The sequence below is a fragment of the Poromitra crassiceps genome, assembly GCF_964638095.1.
Source record: "Poromitra crassiceps genome assembly, chromosome: 13".
Classification (NCBI taxonomy): Eukaryota; Metazoa; Chordata; class Actinopteri; order Beryciformes; family Melamphaidae; genus Poromitra; species Poromitra crassiceps.
Window position 1 is genome coordinate 23,171,520 of NC_139644.1, and position 21,556 is coordinate 23,193,075.

General features: G+C 41.4%; 2 protein-coding genes across 3 annotated transcripts in view; one reads left to right on the forward strand and one right to left on the reverse strand.

Moving 5' to 3' along the window:
- The window catches only part of ttyh3a (tweety family member 3a), a gene marked incomplete at its 3' end in the record, with an annotated part of 33,325 nt that extends 25,584 nt beyond the window's left edge, over positions 1 to 7,741 (reverse strand). The window contains exons 1-2 of the mRNA XM_083649983.1: positions 6,941 to 7,741; positions 1,796 to 1,968 (exon numbers count right to left, since the gene is read on the reverse strand). Coding sequence (XP_083506109.1) covers positions 1,796 to 1,968; positions 6,941 to 7,066 — 299 coding nt within the window. The 5' untranslated portion in view covers positions 7,067 to 7,741. The remainder of the gene's footprint in view (positions 1 to 1,795; positions 1,969 to 6,940) is intronic.
- Positions 7,742 to 8,660: 919 nt separating this feature from the next.
- Positions 8,661 to 21,527, forward strand: snx8a (sorting nexin 8a). 2 transcript variants are annotated; one of them, XM_083648727.1, is made up of 13 exons: positions 8,714 to 8,772; positions 9,392 to 9,519; positions 10,381 to 10,510; positions 11,923 to 12,113; positions 12,675 to 12,795; positions 14,173 to 14,309; positions 14,458 to 14,538; positions 14,762 to 14,922; positions 15,120 to 15,249; positions 15,351 to 15,419; positions 17,036 to 17,185; positions 18,253 to 18,402; positions 18,919 to 21,527. In XM_083648727.1, exons 1-13 carry the CDS (start codon positions 8,751 to 8,753, stop codon positions 18,997 to 18,999), a joined length of 1,551 nt encoding a protein of 516 aa, XP_083504853.1. In that variant the 5' UTR covers positions 8,714 to 8,750; the 3' UTR covers positions 19,000 to 21,527. The 2 variants fall into 2 exon arrangements, with proteins under 2 accessions (XP_083504854.1, XP_083504853.1); XM_083648728.1 differs by lacking the exon at positions 9,392 to 9,519 and having other exon boundaries at positions 8,661 to 8,772.
- Positions 21,528 to 21,556: the final 29 nt, after the last annotated feature.

Genomic DNA, 21,556 nt, shown 5'->3' on the forward strand with positions numbered 1-21,556 from the left:
AAGGACAGTTACAATGGGGCCCCTGTCTAGTTAAACAATACATAAATAAATAGACTACAGTAATAATGGAGGCCAAAGGTGCCTTCTCTATTTTGTAAGGCATTTCAGTTCTCTGTATAGCAGGTTGTTCTTTCGCTCTCGGTTATGTTCATCCATTGGTAATTCATGTATCTGGTGGTGTTGGTGTAACAACTCTATTTCAGAGGGTTACTAACATTGCAACACATGGGAGACTTGGCTTTGATTCCTCAAGCACTTCATTAGGGAAACCTTCAATACTGGGTAGCTATCAGCTAGTCAGATTTCAGCTCAGTGTCAACCAGCTACCAAAGTGACATCTGCCTCCAAGTTGGATGTGTTGCATTCTGAGATGCTTTTCTGCTCACCACAGTTGTAAAGAGGTTATAACGCTCACCGGATATCCCCCACCCCACCACCACCATTCTGTGTAAACTCCAGAGGCTGTTGTGCGTGGAAATCTCTGGAGATCAGCAGTTTCAGAAATACTCTTAACCAGGCCGTCTGGCACCGACACATGCAATGGTCAAATGGTCAATCGAATAAGCAGGTGTTCCTAACAAATTGCTGGCTGAGTGTATTTTTAAACAGACCATGTTTAGATCTTTAACTGTGCAGAGCAGTGTTGTTGGGTATTGCTTGTTTGCACTTAATCCTGTTGAATTCATAATGGACATATGAGAATTCTCTCAGCAATACTGCAAGCAAACACAACGTGAGCTACTGAATAGGTTTGCATCTTTCAAGTCAAAGCAATGGGAAAAAGCAGAGACATTGAGCTTAACTAGCAAAAAGGAGGCTACTGTGAATGCTATCATTACCCCGGGACTGTAATTGCTGTCCCATTTCTTTTGGTTTCTCTAACAAGCAATTTAAACAGCTAGAGTGGCCCAACTTACTGACGCAGAACGGTGAGATATTATAGCACACACAGGAGCAGAGAGCGCACAAGCATACGCAAATCTGAGTCAGCCAATGAAGAGACAGACAAGCTTCCCAAAACTCCTCAGAACTTGTCTGACAAATATTTCCAAATGCATTTCAGGGACAAGGAATCAATGAGCCAGACTAGCATTAGACTCAGCCCTCAGTCTTAATCCGTTTCACTACTGTAAGACTGAGAATATTACTATTTAAATCTTTGCATAACGTTAGGTGGCGCTGTTGGAAGCCTTGCATCGGAGAACCAATCATGAGTGCTGTGGGCGGGCCTGCTTTCTGGGGGCAGTTCTCATGCAGAACCGGTGTCTCGCAAAACATCGTCGCATTTGCGGAGAAACATATTAATCACTTAGAAACAAACATAACCTGTTAATAGGACGTGTTTCATCCGCCCCGGCGGCTAGAGGTCTTTCCCCCAGCGATAAACCCGACTCCCGAGGCTAACGTTACAGAGCCTGCTGATGACTTCACAGTAGCAAGCGGACCACTTCCGGGTAGGAAAAATTATTGTAAAATAAACCACAGCTATAAATTTTGTTTGGAGCATATCAGCTTCATGCTCTGTGTTAGGACTATGATAAATGGCATTGCCGCTACCAAATAAAATTCTAATAATAAATGTAGGCGTGTCTGCTGCCGGCGGTTCTCGCCGGGCTCGAAGAGACAGTTTCTGACAGTGAAATTCCCAGACGTTTGGTGGCGCAGCTCACCAAACGTCTGGGAGCCGAGACTAGACTAGCATGGATGCTGAGGGATTCACCAGATCAGAGGATGCGAGTTTCAGCGGGTCAGAAGCACTGAATCATCTGACCTCTGACCCCCCGGTTCCACTCACCTGCAGACCAGCGTGGCGATGATGACGCACCAGGCCGTGCAGCAGCAGTCAGCGTTGGGCTGCTGCTCCTGGCTCTTGCTCTGCCGGCAGCACAGCCAGAAGGAGTAGAAGAGGAGGAACAGCAGGTCCAGGGCCAGGCAGGCCAGCGCCACGCCCCCCAGCAACAGGATGGACTGAGGGAGGGAGGACAGGAGGATGGGGTTACTTAAACCTCCTGGCTGATGCACCTTTCTCTCTCTCTCTCTCACACACACACAAGATCTCCTGGCAGAGATAAATATCACGACACTTGGCATTTGTTTGATACGACATGTTGCCGCACAAAATATCGCGATACTAGGCTGTATCGACTCCGCACGCACGCACACACACACACACACACACACACACACACACACACACACACACACACACACACACACACACACACACACACACACACACACACACACACACACACACACACACACACACACACACACACACACACACACACACACACACACACACACACACACACACACACACACAGTAGCCTAGGGCTCTTATGGCCTTCTAACCCGAACAGGTGCCCAACCAGAGTAGAAGACAGTGACAGTCGTCTAACCATGAGGAGATAATAACAAAAAACTAACAGCTTCATTTTGGAAAGCACTAGTTTATCTCAGCATCTGATTTCTTTGATCCACTCTCTCCTCCTGTAATAACTCTGATAATGCAGCCATGCCAAACCATGTATATTAGACAGCAAGTCTCTCAACTCATCCAATGTGAATGTTTGAATTTGATAGCGTTGTACAGGTCTAGTATTAGGCCAGAACTTCAGAAGCACACTAGCTAGCAGCATTAGTGCATTTCAACTAGTAGTAGTGGGGAAGTTGAGCCAGTCATGCCTGGAATACAGATATAGTAGTACTAGATTTAGCAGAAACTGTCATTCACAGGGGGACATTTGGTATCGTTAACATTATATATTATATATACGGTATTTGTGTTGCAGTGCTGAGATTGTGACTTTTTCATTACAAGCCTTATATGCATGATAAAATGCACCATGCACAGTATATGTGGGCAAATGCCATTCTTTGTGATTCAATAGTAAAATAAAAATGTATGATGAAAAAGCTAGGCTGATGCAAGTTGTAAGTTAAATCCTTCTTCCCAACATCCCCTGATGTGTTTTTGGCATAAAGTGAGTGTTTTTAAGGCTTCATCAATGGCCCATCATAGCTTTCTAGTTTGATTTGAAGATCTATTACTCATACCATCTCATGTATTAACATTTTCTGACACCTCATATACCTTATAATGGTAGGTAATGTAGCCTATTTGGTATCCCCCTCTCCTTTTATAGGCAACAAACTGCAGAAATATCAAGTGTTCCCCTACTTTGCCCTGCATACCTCCTAATTCAGTGTCATTCGGCATTTGTGGCTGTTTTTAACGGCCTTCCTGTATGAACCTGAAGGAAAATTCCGGGGTAAAACATAGTCCATGCACTTTGAACAAGAGCTGGTCTTGGTGAGAAAGTTGAAAATGACCAACACAACAATGCAGGAGCCCGTTCATTTAGGCGCACTAAATATAGAGCTAATTTTAGATTCTGGACTCCAGTCCTCTTCTGGACGACAACTGAATGAAGGGGGGGGGGGGGGGGGGGCTCTCAGTGAGAAAGGATTATTAAAGCAATCCACACAGAATGAAGGGAGGGAGGGATGAATATCACCTGAACAGCTATAGAAGAGACAAAACAGGTAAAACCAACTACATGCGATCATCATCATTATCTGGATGCATTTGTGATAGACTGCGATGATTCAACCTTTCACTCAGCTGACAGCACGTCATGTAGGTTACACTAAAGGCCTCTTTGTCTTGACGGTATTTACTCCTGAGGATTCAAGGGTAGGGCAGATTTGCATCCAGCCACTGTTTATAATATATATATATATATATATATATATACACACACACACACACACACACACACAGTTGTTCTATTCGTTGGGTTTTCTCACTGATGTATCACAGTAGGTAGTAGTACACATTGTACTGTGACTATACATTCTAATGCTGTGGTTGCCAAGTCCAACCCAATCAGCTGGTCAGTCTTGGAACTGAAGGCAGAGCTTTAACAAATTAGCCTATAAAATACACTGTAATTACAAAGAGTGAGAATATTCCTGTACATCGCTGACGCTGACGTTCTGCACTGACAGAGTGATGTCAACAACATCAACAAAGACTGGCTAATCAGGTGCAACTGCAATAGAATGCCGTGTACTTGAATGCCTGCACAGTTCACTGATCCAGGAGTAAGCATGGAGTAAGACACAGTTCAGTGATCCAGGAGTAAGCATGGAGTAAGACACAGTTCAGTGATCCAGGAGTAAGCATGGAGTAAGACACCATTGTGACAGACAGAATGCACCTTTACTTTGGGTGCATCATTTTTATATGTCGCCTTTTCACTGGGCCCATCATGGTCCCATTCATTAAGCAGGCCTGCGGCAATCACCACTGACAGCTCAGCCATCTGGACAAGAAGATTTCCCCTGAAGCCAGAATGAGAGCATTGTGTCGACAATGATTCAATGATAATTCCGTCTATTTTCAGCCTGGGTCTTATTTTCCTCGTTTTTGCCACCCTGGTAATTGATTGCATTTAAAATGTAGGTCTACTTGTGTGGTGTGCTTGCCAATCAGCTCATGCCAGCTAAAATGACTAAAATAGCTACCATAACCACAACATGCAAGTTACAGGCAATGGATCGGAATGAGGATGCAGGCAGGCCTCATTGCAGTGTGAGTGTTATTGTTTATGACAGCAAAGACTATAGGAAAATAAGACACGCTGGGGCAAAATAATTGGAAGTAAGTACCCATTACCAGCCTGTAGATAGTAGATTCATAGATTGGTAGTAGTAGTAGTAGTAGTAGTAGTAGTAAATGAACACTTGTACATAGTAGAGCTCTAGTAATGTTGACCTCTTGTATGTGCTGATTGTGCTCATATCACAGGGGTTATGGTAACTTGATTCCATCAAAAGGTCAAGTGAGAGTGAAATAATCTGTCCCAACTGATGCATTACCTGTGATATTTTAATAAAACCTGCATTTCAGCTGGATTCTGTTTCCATCGAATAGGTGTCCCTCATCATAAGTGATCTTGTCCAAGCTCTTCTAGCTATACTACATAGAACATGTGGAGCATCATGCACATACAGTTGATACAATTAACCAGCCAATGAACTCCTCCATACCAAAGACCTACATCTGGCAGTTGATCACTGAACCGAGCAAATATCCATAGGCAAACAACACATTCTTTGTGATGCTCTTGTTTTCTGAATGTCTATCATACAGATAAATGATGATACCTGATTTCAAATTTCTGACATTGATACAATTTATCCAAAGTGAAAGGATGTATAGGTCTTTTCCCATGGGATTTATTTGGGGAAAATGAAGGGGTGTACAAGTTTTTCCACATGACACTGCTGAGTTCTGACTATGATGTCATATCTTCCTTATTCACACACTTACTAATCATGATGACTCACTTTGTTGGAATATCTAACTCCCATTCCCACGAAAAAGGAAGAATTCTATGACTAAGTGAACAATCATTCCACCAAAATGATTTGTAACTCTGTGCCAATATCAGGTTCAAAGGTAAATCTCGGGGCCCAACACACTACTGTCGGAAAACGTCCTTATACTGTATCTTCCAAAGTAGTCTTTCTCTAGTGATCATTCCATCTGTGAAACTAGCATGCCCCACGCTCATCATCCAGTGAGCCAAAACCTTTTAAAAACCACAATCAATGCCACTGAAGATTTGATATTGAAGGCAATTTACAACAGAAACAAGGCAAAGTTCACCAATAACTGAATTAGGGCCAGTGGTTATTGCTTTAGAGTTGAGTGAGTTAAACCCTCCAAGTGATAATTGGCTTTGGCACATGCATTTCATTCAATATCAAGCCCACCGCAACATGACTCAAGGAACAATAAACCTTAAATTAGATATTAAGGTATAAGTATTATTAAATTATGTGTGTCTTCATAGAGTTGAGGCCCCAAAAAATCCCTCTAACTTGTGACTAGGCTGACATGGTTCTCTTTTATAGCTGCTTTGAAGTATAATAGCTGTGGCAGCATCCTGCAGCAGCTGATTTATTTCTCTGTTGAACATTGAACCCAAAAAGAACACATGCTTTGGGCAAAAACAAGGCGAGAGTCGGTAGTTCAGCCTGTGTTCATCTGACAGATTCAACTGTGCTGTCTGTTCAGCAACATCAAACAGCAGACATGCAGGGATGCTCCTCAGGACCCTGTGGGCCAAATGTAATGGTGCGGGGGAGGCATATGCAGGCTGCCAATGTCAATCACTGGACTATGAATCACCAGAGGCAAAGGCAGAGAGGGTGCTAAAAGTGAGTGCCAGAAAGAACACTCACTTTAATTAAATTTACACAATTCACTTCCATATTGATCATGTGAAGAAATGCCATGCTGCTGAGTGTAACAGAGAGTCTCTCCCCTCCCCCAGTATTAGTTGTTCATCATGCTTGCTGTGTCTACATCCTTGGTGCCAGCTTAACCTCTTTAAATCTCTGGGTTTAACAGTAGATGGTGAGTCTTTTGCAGGGGCAGGTAGAATAGCTAATTATGAGTAAGGGGAACAATTGAGTTGAGGAACTTGGGATCCTCTTTGAATACACTGTATAAGATTACAAGAAGTTGGTTGATGTCCTGAAGGCAGAGGTCAACACAAGGATAACAGCCACACACAGATGGTGGCATGGATCAAAAAGTGTAGGGGAAATAACAGGTGGTAATGTGCAGGTCTTGAGTCAGTGAGAGAAGCTGATAATGTGTGTCTTAATTTCAAGCTTGAAAACACTCCTGAACAACTTGGAGACAACACAGCACTGAACCATCTTCTCTGTCCCCATGAAGCTAAGCTGATATTGAAACAAAAGTGTGTATACCGTCTAGTAACCATGGATGGACTGTATAGTACCGTTATACTGTGAGGGGTAGGTAGATATCCATGTAGGCTTCTAGACTGCCAGGGAATCACAACTGCTGAGGTCACCTGAGTAAAGGGAAAATCCAGTCACCAGTAATGACAATTACCTGTTGATATGTCCAGTCCTCAGGTCGGAAATCACTGCTTGTCTGCTCGAATTCAAGGTTGAAATGAGGAAGTCTGTGAAGCAGGTTGACCCACCATGGTGGAGAGTAGTTAACCACCGCTGCCATGGCGAGTAAACGTCAATGCAATCGTCTCAGCAAACAAGCAAACGGTAAAGGTGCTTGGAATGGTAAACAAACAACTGAATCCACTTCATAAAGTCTCTATCCGGGATGGGGGAAATCCAGACGCTGTATTGCTCATCTAGATAACATGGCACGACGTTAGTCAGCTAGCATGACATGCATGCTCAGCAGCAGAAGTTAGTAACCACTAACCAGCGAACCGAAACAATAGTTAGCTAACATGTTAGCTTGCTAACCATTCAGTCCCAAACATAAACAAACGACTTCACGCTAGCTGGTTGTAATTGGGATCTTGTTTTCAGTAGAAACTACCGAGTGTCAAGTTTAAATGTCATTGATCTAATCAGTTCTGACTTGTGTTGGCCGAATCGTAGCTAGCGTTAGCATTAGCGAATTTAGCTGCTGGGCTGGTTCCTCGTCCGCTGTGACTCTCACCGACACCGATGCGAATAACAAGAACAGTCTCTTTTGTTCCACTTGACACCTCGGTCTCCGATAATATCCCGATTAATCAGTAACGTCAGATCCCTCAGTTCATCTCTCATACCGCCTTCCTCCGCAACAGCCGCTCAAACAAGCCCCCTCTGTGCAAAAGCTGCCTCCAAATATCGGAGTCGGACTACCAGACTAGGATGTGCTGGGACACCGCGGCGCAAGAACGACTGTGCACAGCATCCGAGCAACTAGCAGTGGCAGTATCAGCAGTCAGCCAGCCACCCGGCCCGTTAAAGCCCATGTAAACTGACCCAGCAGCGCCACCAAGTGGCGCTTTGCTGCTGCTGGCAATGTAAATTGTATGCCAATGATGCCTTCATGTAGTGTCGAAATATTGTCATTACCAGAGCACGGTGATAAATACGACTGGGAAAGTGCGCGGGGATTTTCTAATAGAAAATTTCTATGATACCAAGATGTCACGTTTAGATGGCAAAGAGCATGAGGGCATCTCTACATCGGATAGTATAAGTGGTGCGTGCATCCAACAACTTTTGAAATGCATATTAAAATGCCGGATGCACATTTCCTCATTGTGCAGCTCTGTTGCTTGGTTTCTAAAATAAAAGAACGGCCACCAAAACAGTGCTTTTGCTATGTGTTTATTTTGTTATAATTTCTGATCAAAATCACTTGATATTTACGACTTTGGGAACACGGAAGCAGGAGCTTACGAGGAGCTCCTGGAGGCAGCATTACTTCTGGTGGCAAGTTTGTGGAACGCCACCAGAATGTCATCAAAACATGTACTACTCGTACAACTTGTTAAAGAAAGAAAAAACAGAAGAGGTCTATTCAACAATGTTGTCGAAGTTATTTGGTCAGATTGACTGACACTATCAAAGGCGGAGAGAGATTTACAAAATGAGCACGGGCGCTTCTGTGTTGGCACCGTCAAAAAACCTCAAAGTTTAGATTGTTACAAACCTTACAATATCTGAAATATTCCGTGATACCAGGCAGTAAACATGTGTGCCATATATGGCACTAATATGCCATATATGGCACATTAGTCTCTTTATAATGCTCTACTCCAGGTCTGGACCATTGGTTGGACTATGTCCAAGGCACTACAACTTTAAGAAGTTCAAAAAAAAAAATCTCCTCTCTCTCCCCTTTCCTTCAGGAAATCACATGGAGGTGCTCTCGTGCTCACATGACACTCTGAACTATGGCAGGAGAGATCAATGAAGGTAATGTGCGAAAACGTCTTACACAGTCTTTCTCACCTTGTTATAGTTTAGCCTAAATTGCTTTGATGTAGCATTTTTGTCAGTCCGCTTAAAATGTTTTATTAGATGTCTCAAATAATGGGAATTCTCTGCTCGCTGCTGATGTCGCGTCGCGATGTGATGTAACCCTTAAAACCATTTTGTGCTTTTAACAACGGAATTAAGTAGCTCCATCCTAACAGCCTCCGCAGTGATTGATCTGGCTATCCACCTGTTAGAAGATAGGAATTTGTTTTGACCGTACTCCAATATTATCAACACATACCGTAGTCAAACACCATGTCAAATGTCAAAAAGTTTTCTGAAGGTTTTGATGCCGTTTTCTCAGCCACTTGAATATTGTTTTTATTGTAATAGCAGGCCTATTGTGATAGTAACATCACACTACTGTAAAGCTGTGATAAGGTCATTGATGACCTGCACTGATGTGAGGCTGCATGCCAGCCTTATATCGCCTCATATCAATGCACTATTGAGCACCACATACATGCTATAAGGCCATATAGGCATATTGTAGGCATATTAAGTTGTTTTTCCCCACTAGGGTGACACTGCTGATAGGTGTGGTTCCTCTTCACAGGGTCAGTTCCCCCCTACTACAGGGAAGTATATGAGGCCATCAGCGGCAGGACAGATGAGCGAGTGCAGGTTGAGGTGTTTCAGCGGTTGCTCCAAAGGACCGACCTCCACAAGGCTGTTCTAGGCCAGGTGAGGGGTGAACACCTCCAGTTACTGTGTGAAAGTACAACAAAATGACAAGCGGGGCAGACTATGACCGCCACTGGGTGATCATCATATTAAGGCAAACAACCCCCAGTATTAACAAAATCAAATTAGATTTTCAGAATTCACTTTCTACCCCCCCCCCCCCCCCCTTTTTTTCTAATTTACATCACTTCAATACTCCTTACTGCTATGATGCACACTGTGAAGTTACATCATCAAATTGTATGTCGTCCTAAAAAGGTGGATAACTCTTCAAATCAAAAGGAATACATTGAGTTTAGGGTGTAGGTGGGTTTATCCTCGGCTGTATCCCCAATAAAACATAAAACAAATATGGTCAATTGAAACTGACAAGAGATTTATGCTTTGGCTTATTATGCAATATGGATAAAATTGATGTTGTAGTAACAACTTGCCAGCATGAAGTTGGCACAAGGCTGGTGTAGGCCTTGTATTTTATTTTATGAGCAATAGTGCTGTAAAAGACATGGCCACTGCATAGTTGGCAACCGTTCACAATCTTTGTCTTTTCAAATATTTGTTACTTTGCTTATTTGCATAGTTGTGAGAGAACTGTGATGATGATATGCTTATCAAAGTGCTCTGGGTGAAGAATGTTGTCATAGTAAACGGCGACATAAAAACTGAAGTAAATAGTGTGAGTATTTCGGCAGCGGCTGTCTCATGGTTCAGTTGGATCTTTGCTGACTTCTTAGCATATTGTTGCCATTGTGTCCAGTGAGCACTTTTTGTATTGTGGTTTGCAAACCACAGTTGAATTTAGATCTTGGATTGAGAAACAGTGACCTTTGTCTCATATCATGTCGTCTCTGTCCTTCCCAGATTGCTGAGCAAGTTGACTCCACAGATGGGTTTCTAAGCAAGTTGTCGCTCTATAAAGCACTCGCGTTGATTGCTCTTGCACAGCAAGGAAAGCAACCAAGCCCCAAACTCCTGGAGAACTGCATACAAGGTAGGTGACAGCACCACAGTAAAGGAGTTGCTTAATGAGTAGCTTAGTTATTCTTCAGTGTGTCTAAGGGCAACTTTAGCTGCCCCCTGTGGTGGTTATTGCATTTGCCAGGGTCACTATTTTATGGGTTCACAATGGATTTAACAGGTTTTCACTCCTATTAAGAGCCATCTGTAACATTTGACCTATAATAATGTTTTGAGTGGTTTGAGGGATTAAGGCCTACCAATCGTGTTCAACAGGAAATATTGTAAGTTACGGGAACACAGTTGTAAGGTATGCGTAAGACGGAAGCCCTGTTTGAAAGCATTCCCTCTTACAGAAATAGTGAACTATATAGTGTGTTCGCCATTTTGTACTAGTGTCCGAATTCTCAACTGTTAATTTTATTCAATATATAGTCCACTATAAAATACCCACAATGCACTGCAATTTCTAGTGAACAGCAGATATACCATACATTTTTCTCCCAATGCAATGCAGGCAGCCATGTTTACCAAAGGAGAAGAAGAGTGAGGTAGTGATTGATTGATTGATTGATTGCCTTTATTGATCCCACAGTGGGGATACTCACTCGTTACAGCAGCTCACACACATTAAAAAAAGAGTTCTAAAAAATAAAACACAAACTAAATCCAATACACACTAAAAATACTGAAAAAGTTATGATTTTTCCGAAACTGGTTTGATCCTCCCCCATATAGTTCACTATATGACCAACACTACATGGAGAAGTGAATGAGTGAACCATTTCGTGTGTCGGGAGGATTTCGATTGGAATCACTTCTACATTTTTAGAGTCGTTTCTTCACTCAACGCGTTTGCTCTCATTTACAAAAGCTGACAAACTCTAGTAGTTTTTGTCGTTGAACCCCCCCCCCCCCCCCCCCCCCCCCCCACCCCCCTCCTCTCTCCAGAGTGAAGTTTTGGCCATATATAAGTATGGCCTTCTTCCACTCATACCATAGGGAGGAGTTTTATGGTTTTCATAGAGGTAGCCATTATACTGTCTTGAGTTAGCTCCATGTCCAACCTTCTGTGATTATTTAAGGCCCTGTCTGTTATTTCAGGTGCTGCCAATATGGCAGCTGACTGGCTGCGCGCTACCCTGAAACTGATGTGTCACATTTCCTCATCTGTGCGCCAGAGCCAGTTTCCGCATTTGTTGCCGTACATTACATTCTATTCATGACTTCCTTGGAATGTGCAAGAAGTGGTGAATAGGCGATCACATGAATAACAAGCAATGTTTGCCAGAGACAATTGTGTTAGCATGATAAATGTAATCTGGTCGATACAGAGAAGTTATTTCAAACACAGGAATTCCACTTTGCCTTCCGTTCATCTCAGATGTATTGATTTGATCACGAACAGTAAATGTTAGTTGTTGGTGGTGGGTCTGTGGTTGATAGAGTTACCAAAGCCTCAGCTGGGGGAGCCGAAGGACTTGAGCTCATTGAGGATGCAGCCAGCTCAGGAAGACGTGCTGATGATGACCCAGACGCTGGACAAGCTGCTGGCCAGGGACACCGTCCAGGTGGAGCTCATACCTGAGAAGAAGGGCCTGTTCCTCAAACATGTGGAGTACCAGGTCACCAGCCAGGCAAGACATCCAATGAAACCTACTACATATTAAGCTAATGTGGTTACTTATCTAGGATAGCCATGGCTAGTTAAACTCTGTTAATTACAGCAAGAAAAGCTCAAAATATGGTATAAATGATTTGTCATATTTATCTTCCCCGCATTACAATAAAATACCATGAGCACCATTTTGACAGAATACAAAAATGAAGCTGTGGGAAAGGGGGGGGATCTTGCTTGTTTGATTCTTCTCAGTTGACTTCTGGTTTCTCTATCTGTGCATTTGATTGGTTTGGAGAAACATCTACTGTAGGCTGTATTGACTGTTGCAGAATGTTCAAAAATAAAAGTCCATGTAGAGAGGCAGTGAGTGATTTACTGTGGGGCTCCTGGCAGAACAGAGCCGGTGGTTTTTGTCAAGTAAACATTTGCAATGTGCATGAAGAAAAGCCCTGATCTGAACCCTTCTATTGTCCGACCTGAACTCAATTCACAGTAGAAAAGCTTTGTCACATGTGTACTCGCCTATTATCTGATTTTGTGTGTTTTTCTCCTCTACTTCTTTCTTGCTGTTTTCCAGTATTTCAAGATCTCAGTATACCGGCGATATAGTGATTTTGATGTCTTCCATGAGCTCTTGCTGCAGAGATTCGCCTACAGAATGGTGCCGGCGTTGCCGCCTAAAAGAAACTTAAAAGGAGGTATGGCACTGTGTCTGAACCCTGATGTCAAGAAAAGATTCAAGATTCAAGATTCAAGTTTATTATTTGTCCCCGAAGGGCAATTTGTGTGCAGCAGATATAAAAAGCATAGCGAATACATGAAAAAACAAAACATGAACAAATTAAAACAAACATGGAGCATGGCAGCAGTTTTCCAGCAGAAAAAGGATCAAGTAAACACAGGATAAAAGTAAAATAAAAACAAAATAAAAACACACCTCAAGGGATCTGTACGAAAGAACCAGCATATTCCCCTTTTTCCTGCATCAGAGCTCTATTTTGCATTCAATATTATCTACAGGGGAATTCCATAATGCATAGATTTGTTGGTATGATCTGTGATTATATCCCTTTAATGTAAAGTCCTGTGATGCTGCTCAGTCATGTGAGCATGGACTAGCTTTGCTTGCTACAGAACGTCTGTTGAATGTTTATCGCTGTCAATCATAATGCAAACTGTTGTTCCTGATTCAAACACAAATCATTGCCAATCATCAAAGCTGTTGCCTGAAACAAACAAGGAAAGCAGTGATGTGGAAAAAAAAGAACATTGTTCAATTCACAATGACTTGGGAATGATGGATAGGATGTCAGTGTTTGTCAGGAGGATTTCTGATGGCGTGTCTAACTCCATTCTAAAGGAGTGGACGAAAATAATACACCATGCAATACATTGTTTGGTAACACTTTATAATAACGTTCAGTCGTAAGTCATTTATAAGCCTTTAGTTAATGATGAACTAATCACTTACAAAACATGAATATACATTTGTAGATAATTAATAAATGCTATGTTAACATATCACAAATGCGTTGTAAGTCATCTATAAACCTTTAGTAAATTAAGTGTTCCTCACCTGTTATAAATGATGTGTAAATCTGCATCTGCTTTCTGCATCCCCTAATCTAAAGTGTAAACCATTCATCACACATAAATGTGTTACATACAAGGGGGTAGCTCTGTCAAAATTGAAGCCAATGAGGAAGTGCACTTAAACCTGCATTCTTTCGAATGGTCTGCAGGGGGCGACCAATTGGTCTGTGGACTTCTGTTTTTTTGACGCCTCACGTATGGCATTTTGGCCATTACCATCTTGGATCTCGACCAAGTCCAGGGGTTTCCCACAGAGCATGGCCTGCTATTGGTCCGTGATCGGCGAGCTGTGTGATCAATGGACAAGTCACCTGTCAATCACGCCCCAAAACATAGTCCATTGTTTTCCTATCTATCTATTAAAGGCTTACTGCCTCATATAAGTTGACTTTGTTTGTTGTTTGTTTCAGATTAGTTCATGCTAACCCTCTGCAGAGAAAAAGAAAATGATTCAGGAAGTTATTGTTTTGCTCTGTCCACAGTCCTGACCTCCGTCTCTGAGCGGGAGTTCATCGAGGGACGGCGGCGCGCTCTCGGCAGATTCATCAACTTGGTGGCGCGGCACCCCTTCTTCTCCGAGGACGAGCTGGTCAAGACCTTCTTAACCTTCAACGGCTCCGTATGTGGCCCTCCTCAACTGGCCTAGCCCTGTGGCTTGGGCTATTGCACAATAAGCCCAATGACTGACAATGAAATGCATCCTGTCCTGGGTTACTCATTATCTCTACCCACTCCACCCTACTCCCCCCCCCCCTCTCTCCAAACAGGATGTTCAGCCTAAACTGCGTGATGCTTGCAAGAAAATGGGCGATGAGTTCATGACCAACAGAATTGCAACCCAGGCAAAGGTTTGTCCATCTTTCTCTCTATTCATATATATATATATATATATATATATATATATATATATATATATATATATATATACAAATAATATAATAATTATCTCTCTCTATATATATATATATGAAATTATTATTATATTATTATTATTTATTATTATATTATTATTTTTTCATTTGAGATGTTCACATCGAAAAACATCACAATCTGTCACATCTGCTTTTGCAGGAATATCTCCCCGCTGACATTCAGGCCCAGTTCTCGACGAGCAGGGAGCTGATTCGCAACATCCACAACAGCTTCCACAAGCTGCGGGATAGAGCTGAGAAAATGGCGGAGCGCTCTAAGGAGAATGCCACTGATCTCCTCATGTTTGGGAGAGAGCTCAGGTATTTCATTATTTTGGGTATAAACCTAAAATCTTAAGAGTATCCAGAGTCTTTCTTCAGAAGACCTCTAATCTTTGGTGTTTTATTGTGTCTCCAGCGCACAGTGTATCTTCATGGTTGCTTACTTGAAATAGGTTTGGCAGCTCAAGCACTACAATATTAAATTATGTTCCTCTTAATAACACGGGTTGTTGCAGCACGCTGGGTTCAGATGCGACGTCCATCCCCTCCTTAGCCTCTTCACGGAGCACCTGGGGAACGCTGCGTCAGTCTCTGAAAGGCCTGTCTGTGGAGTTTGCTGTGCTGTCTGATAAAGCTGCTCAACAGGTAGGCTACAGCCTGCAATCCCTTATACCTGCCACTTGCTTTACTGGCCTTTCCCAAAACTGGCTCTGGGAAGTTAATGTCATTTTTGCCAATATCCTTAGGGCAGAAGAGAAGAGGATGATGTGGTGGAAAAACTGAATTTTTTCCTGGATTTGCTACAATCATACAGAGTGAGTCGTTTTTACCGGTGATATTTGCTGTACTCATTTAACTTCTATTATACTATCACGTGAATGGGTCAAAGATGTAAAGTAATGTCTGCACACTGAATAGGCTCCCGGTCAGTTTACTAATGTTTCGATCAAAGGATCTTCATCAGAATACAGCAGGAACTATAGGAGGAGCACTCATATATATCAGATCTCAACATCAGTGGAGGTGGATAGATGTATGCCAATCAAGATCATACAGACCAATATTGCTACATGTCTATATACATCTATATAAGTACAGAGTGCATCAAGCTTAAATACAAAAAGCTGACCACAATATACATAATGCAATCCCAAAGTAGAAAACAAAGAAAAACAGATATTTCCAATATACAGTAGATTTGCTAAATTTAAACAGTGTAAGAAGAACTGTATGCGCCCACCCAAATCAGCCAATTTGTGTCTAAAATGCAGGAAGTAAAACAAAGAAGACCCACTTTTCTGTTCCTCTTCTGCAGGAATATTGTGTTACTTCCTGCATTTTAGACACAAAATGGCTGCTTTGGTTGTAATGTGAAATGGGCTAATTGGGGCAAATAGAAGTATTACATTAGAAATACATGAAAGGCCTCCAGTTCAGTCGCAGACCAAGACCAGAATAAAAAAGGTATCATCAATGTAATGTTTCCATAATTGTATGTGCGGTAGAAAATAATTGCAATAAGGGTTGAGAATAGTATTAGTTTCAAGGAGGCCATCATAAAGATTTGCATAATTGGGGGCATTTTACTCCCCATGGCAGTGCCTCAATTCTGCAGATAGAAACATTTTTAAAACGGGAACAAATTATTGGTAAGCACTATTTCAGTGAGGTGTTTCAAACATGTACTGCGAATACATTCTGAATACCTTCTTCAAAGATGTAAAGCCCATCTCCAGGGGTCCCAAGCCTTTTTTGACAGTGTTTTGATGTGGGGAAATAATGTATGTCACCTCAACACATACAGCAAAACACATGGGAGGCTCAATGCACAGTGCAGTGCAAAACATCATTTTCTACATCAGGGTAATAAGATCGAGCTGTTGTTTTGAGCTAGACAGACGTAATAAGTCAGGCTACATGCTACAGTATAACTGGCTAGTTTCAGTTCCATGTGGTAACTGAATTCAAAATAGCTGCTTGATATTATCAGTGTGATTAAAGGGAGAAAGAAAAGAGATGGGATTCCCTATGTTGGAAAGCCCCTTCTACAAACAGGAATTGACTTGTTCACCACTTCCCCTTGTTATTACCAATTTTCTTGATAGTTATTATTACCATCATTCATCCCTAATTGAACCATTTTCATAGCGGCGTACCTACATTTTGTCCAGACCCCGACGATCTGACAAGCCTGTTTCACTCTGAAATGTAGCTGTTAGCATTAGCAGTAGGTGGGATGTTCAGATTTAACAAGGGGACTGGTGGGCTGATGTATCCTCACTTTCCCTGACTTCAACTCTCAAATTTACCGTTGGCAATTTCAACAAGCGTCCTGTCATTGTCATCCCCCTCAGCTATTAGATAGGACTGCTGTATTTCACTGTGTGTTTTTGCAGTAATTGTGAAGCTCTCTCTGTGTGCTGTGGTCTAGGATCTGTGTGAGCGGCATGAGAAGGGTGTACTCCACGAGCATCAGAAAGCTCTGCAGAAGTACAGCGTGATGAAGAGGCAGATGATGAGCGCCACTGTGCAGCCCAAAGAGCAGGCGTGTGTGGAGCAGCTCGAGTCGCGCATTGTTCAGGTGCTCCTTCTCTCTCTTATCAGTTTTATGGTCCAGATCAGAGTGCTTCTGATTGGTAACAGTAGGTTTGGGTTGTGAGATGTTAACAGGATAGTCAGCATTAGGAAAAGTATGGATAAAGAAAATGTTCATTTAGGATTAATAGAGTACTGCAGGGATGACGTAATTTTGTAGGCTTATCCCGGAAGTCCCTGCGCCGCTGGTTCGTAGGGGGAAAAGGTAATGGGGTTTTTGCATGGGAATTTCGGTTAAAGGCATGGAATAAGGTCTGTGGCTAACAAAAGTTTATGAAACAGTGAAGTTTGTGTTCAGCAAGATCATCTTCACAAACGAGGACCACTTTTATGACTTTTGATGCGTTTTCTGAAAATCGCGTTAAAAACAAACACATTGACGCTTCAAAAGTCATAGACGTGGACGTGGTGTATATACTGTACATCCACATTAGTCCATTGACATCCATCCCAGTAACGTTTCCCAAGATGTCAGCACTGATGAGCAAGGAAAGTAACTTTCACCACTGTTGAGCCAAGTGCCAACACTGCGTAACGTGAAGTCCACTAATGTCAGCTGTGCTGCTCATTATATACTGTAAGTGGGTAAAAACTGACAGATGCACCTCTTCCTGCCTCCAGAATAGCTCAATGATACATTCATACCTTCTCTACTTGTGGTGTTGAGAGTAATGCCCCCCTGCTTTGGATTTCAGCATGTCCACAAAGCCCTTACTTAAAATTTTGAACATATCCATGCAATGGCATAATGTCAGCTTGTGTGGAGCATCTATGTCAATGACAGACCCCGCTGTTTTGCTACTTGGCATTCACAGTAGTAATTGAGGTGGACAGCACTTAACAATAGTTCAATTGTGAGTCAAATCTAGATCCAATTAAGATGTAATTAAATTATTTTGTGGGTGTCATCATGTTATGGTAATATTAGCAGCGCTTTATCCGCCCCGACTTGGCTCTGGTAACAGAATTATTCAATCACTATTCACTTCTGGCTATTATCATATGATCAGTGTTGACCGTTTAACCTTGTATTTCTTCTTCTTCCATTAATAGCAAGAAAATGCAATTCAGACCATGGAATTGCGGAACTACTTTTCTCTGTTCTGCCTCCATCAAGAGACGCAGCTTATCTTCACCTACCTCCCGATCACATCCCATATCCTGGGAGCTTTTGTTAACTCCCAGGTCCAAGGACACCGAGAGGTGAGACGAAAATAATTAATATCAGTTTGCTACAGAACCCTCAGGTCCTCAACACAGTACGACTCGGCATTGTGGGGGAGGATAAAATCAATTTTAAATGTACTTTTTTTTTTAAAGGTTTGGTACATGTACATGGCATACATACATTGTTGTTTTCAGAATACAGTAACATGAGGATCAAATCAATTTTAAATGTATTTTTGAATGAACACACACACACACACATACACGATACACCAAATACAGCACAGTCCTCATTTCTTGGCTTACATCCTGAATCAAAGCTCTGTCCAAAAATTGCCGTGTGCCAACATTTTGTAGAGATTTCTGGGGATTTGGAAGTCCTTTTGTAAGATAATTGTCTGTCATCAATCAATCAAATCAGTCAATCAAAGGGCTGTAAATGATGAACTGCATACCACTCATCATAATTTTGTTAAAGGCTAATTATAATGTGCTGCTGCTTATGTATTTCTTTATCAAGAGAAGTAACTGGCCTTTTTCCTCTTTGTCCAGATGGGTGCGGTGTGGAATGATCTCCAGCCAAAGCTCGGATGTCTCTTTGGTGGCAGTAATGGGATGCAACCCCCCTGCTAAAAAAAAACCTCACACATACCTGCAGGGGGTGCAAGAGAGGAACTGTTTCCCCTCCACTGTTGATGAGGATCACAAACTGACAATTGTCTTGGTCCGTGAACTACACAAATATGTAGATTGGACACAAAAAAGTGCCTCAAACTATTCTATTACACCAGGGGTTTTCAAAGTCTGAGACTGTGGGCCTCCCCTCAAACAAACTTTGGACCCCCCCCTTCCACACACATACACACACACTCACACTACACACTACACCAAATAGGTAGGTCTGAAGGCATTTATTTGTTTCTGACTCTGGGAAAGTGGGAAAAACTCCACACAACTACTGTATCTCTGAACTATCTATTTAGCTGAATCACACACATTTAGGCTAGTATATGTGATCTCCTTTTGATAACTAATGTAATTAATAACTAATATATTGTTCACCTCCATTCATTGAGCCTCCCCTGAAACTGTTTGGAGCCCCCCTGGAGAGACCCGCCTCCTGCTTTGAAAACCTCTGTATTACACCATACTTTGCCTTCATGAAGAGGATTTTTTTTAATGTGAGTGGTCTACCCTATGACGCTTAACTTCTTGTTGTTGTGCTTCACTGGGTTTGTTCAGTCACCACACTAAATGGAAGAGATGGCGCGCAAAGCAAGACTATGCCCTTAAATCTGCCACATCATGTCCTTCTCGGTGAGGATAATGTCCTTTTGAGATTCCACTAGAAAAAGGAAGGAAATCACTCAAAGTTGTTGTTATAAGGGACTTTTCCGTGGAAGTGGAGGACGACGGCATGTTCATGCATTCAACCCATGTCTGGAACCAGGATTGTTTCTAAATCACTTGTAAGAACTTTAACACACTAAGATAGTTGCGAAATGTTGACACAAGAGGGACAGAAGGTTCTGCTTTATTAAGGGATGCATGATTTTTTTTTTATTATCCCTATTCACGAAGGTATTTGGGCTTCGCTTCTGAATAACTGTGGACCAATATATTTTTGATACAGATTTTAGATAAGGAAATTTAACGGTTAGTGGCATCCTTGTTATTCTTTGTGGCGAACAACTGTGTTATTACTATATTATAATTTTGGTCATTATTATTGATATACATTAATGCATATAAATATTTTCTTGTCTTATCTACCGGTAGTTAAATTGTTTGTAGGTAACAAAATAGACATAATAGCCTAAACTTGTAGAATACTACAAAGGGCAGGAGTTGATCATAAAGATAAGGCACTAGCGACATGATTTATGGCACTAATAACACTATTATCTACTGATTTACATACCAGAAAGACGCATGATATAATGCCACTTAAATATGCATTAGTATTACACTAATGATTAGTGCAATACCAGGATACATGTAACGGGGTTCCTACAGTTAAAATATCAAACTTCCATACTTTTTCAAAACTTTTAATTTCTTCATTTGAAGATTTTGCGTTCAATAGGATTTATGCTGATAGTCGTCCTGCCACTACTGACTAGTTATTCTTCACACCAACGAATATTAAGAATCAGGACAGTACAGTATTTCCATACTTTTTAGTGTGATTATTTCCAAACTTCTCAAGTCCTGGATATCACCAAATTCCTTTTCCATATATTTCCAGACCTGTGCTAGAACCCTGAATGTAAATTTCCCTGATTGCTGATGATGATGCAGTTCAGGGTGATTTATTGTCTTTGTGATGCTTCTCAGATATTTGGCATTGCTCATTTGTCTGTATACTTTTATAAATTGATAGAACATTATATATTTTTCTAAAGGGACAGTTTGAAGAAAGCTAACATTTTATACATTAACTCACAAATTGTCACTGATTGATGTCATCTTGAGGACATTGATTCAAGATTCAAGATTCAAGATTTTTATTGTCACTCCATGGTACAAGTACCACGTGTGAAATTCTTGTGCAGTGGACTCCGTTTACGACATAGTACAAATAGGCAACAGCAATAAGTAATAGGCAATAAGAAATAGGCATCAATAAGCAATAAGACAGCAATAAGGCAATAAGAAATAGGCATCTTATAAGCAATAAGACAAGTCGGTGGCTTATACGACAGTGGCATATTCATTGCACATAGGTGCACATGTCATGTGCATACGTTAGACGTGTTCAGACATTCCAAATTCGACGTTTTATACATACATGTGCAAATAGCATGTACCTTATTAAACATACATAAGGAAGAATGAAGTTACCTGATTGTGTTTAATTGATGATGCTGAGATGCAAAGTAGATTATGTATAGGTATTGTCACAATATTGTCTTTCCAATGGACAAAGTAAGTAATATATATGACATTTGGTTTGGCTAAAAATTAAAATAAATGAATATGCACAGATAAAATATGAAATTGTTACTGTAGATATTATTGTAAATATGGTAAAAAAAAACTGCTGATTTGTGCCTTACATCAGTTATTGTGAAAAATAAAATGACAAACATACAATTATATATTTTTTCTAGTGTACTGCTGCCTTTAATTTTTTAACGAATATATATAAAATGAACGAAAAATGCTGACGGTCACCACTTTTTCTGCA

Coding starts and splice junctions, on each gene's coding strand:
- snx8a (XM_083648727.1), top strand. CDS start 8,751: ATGGCAGGAGAGATCAATGAAG. Junction 8,773..9,391: donor GGCAGGAGAGATCAATGAAG/GTAATGTGCGAA, acceptor TCCTCTTCACAG/GGTCAGTTCCCCCCTACTAC. Junction 9,520..10,380: donor ACAAGGCTGTTCTAGGCCAG/GTGAGGGGTGAA, acceptor TGTCCTTCCCAG/ATTGCTGAGCAAGTTGACTC.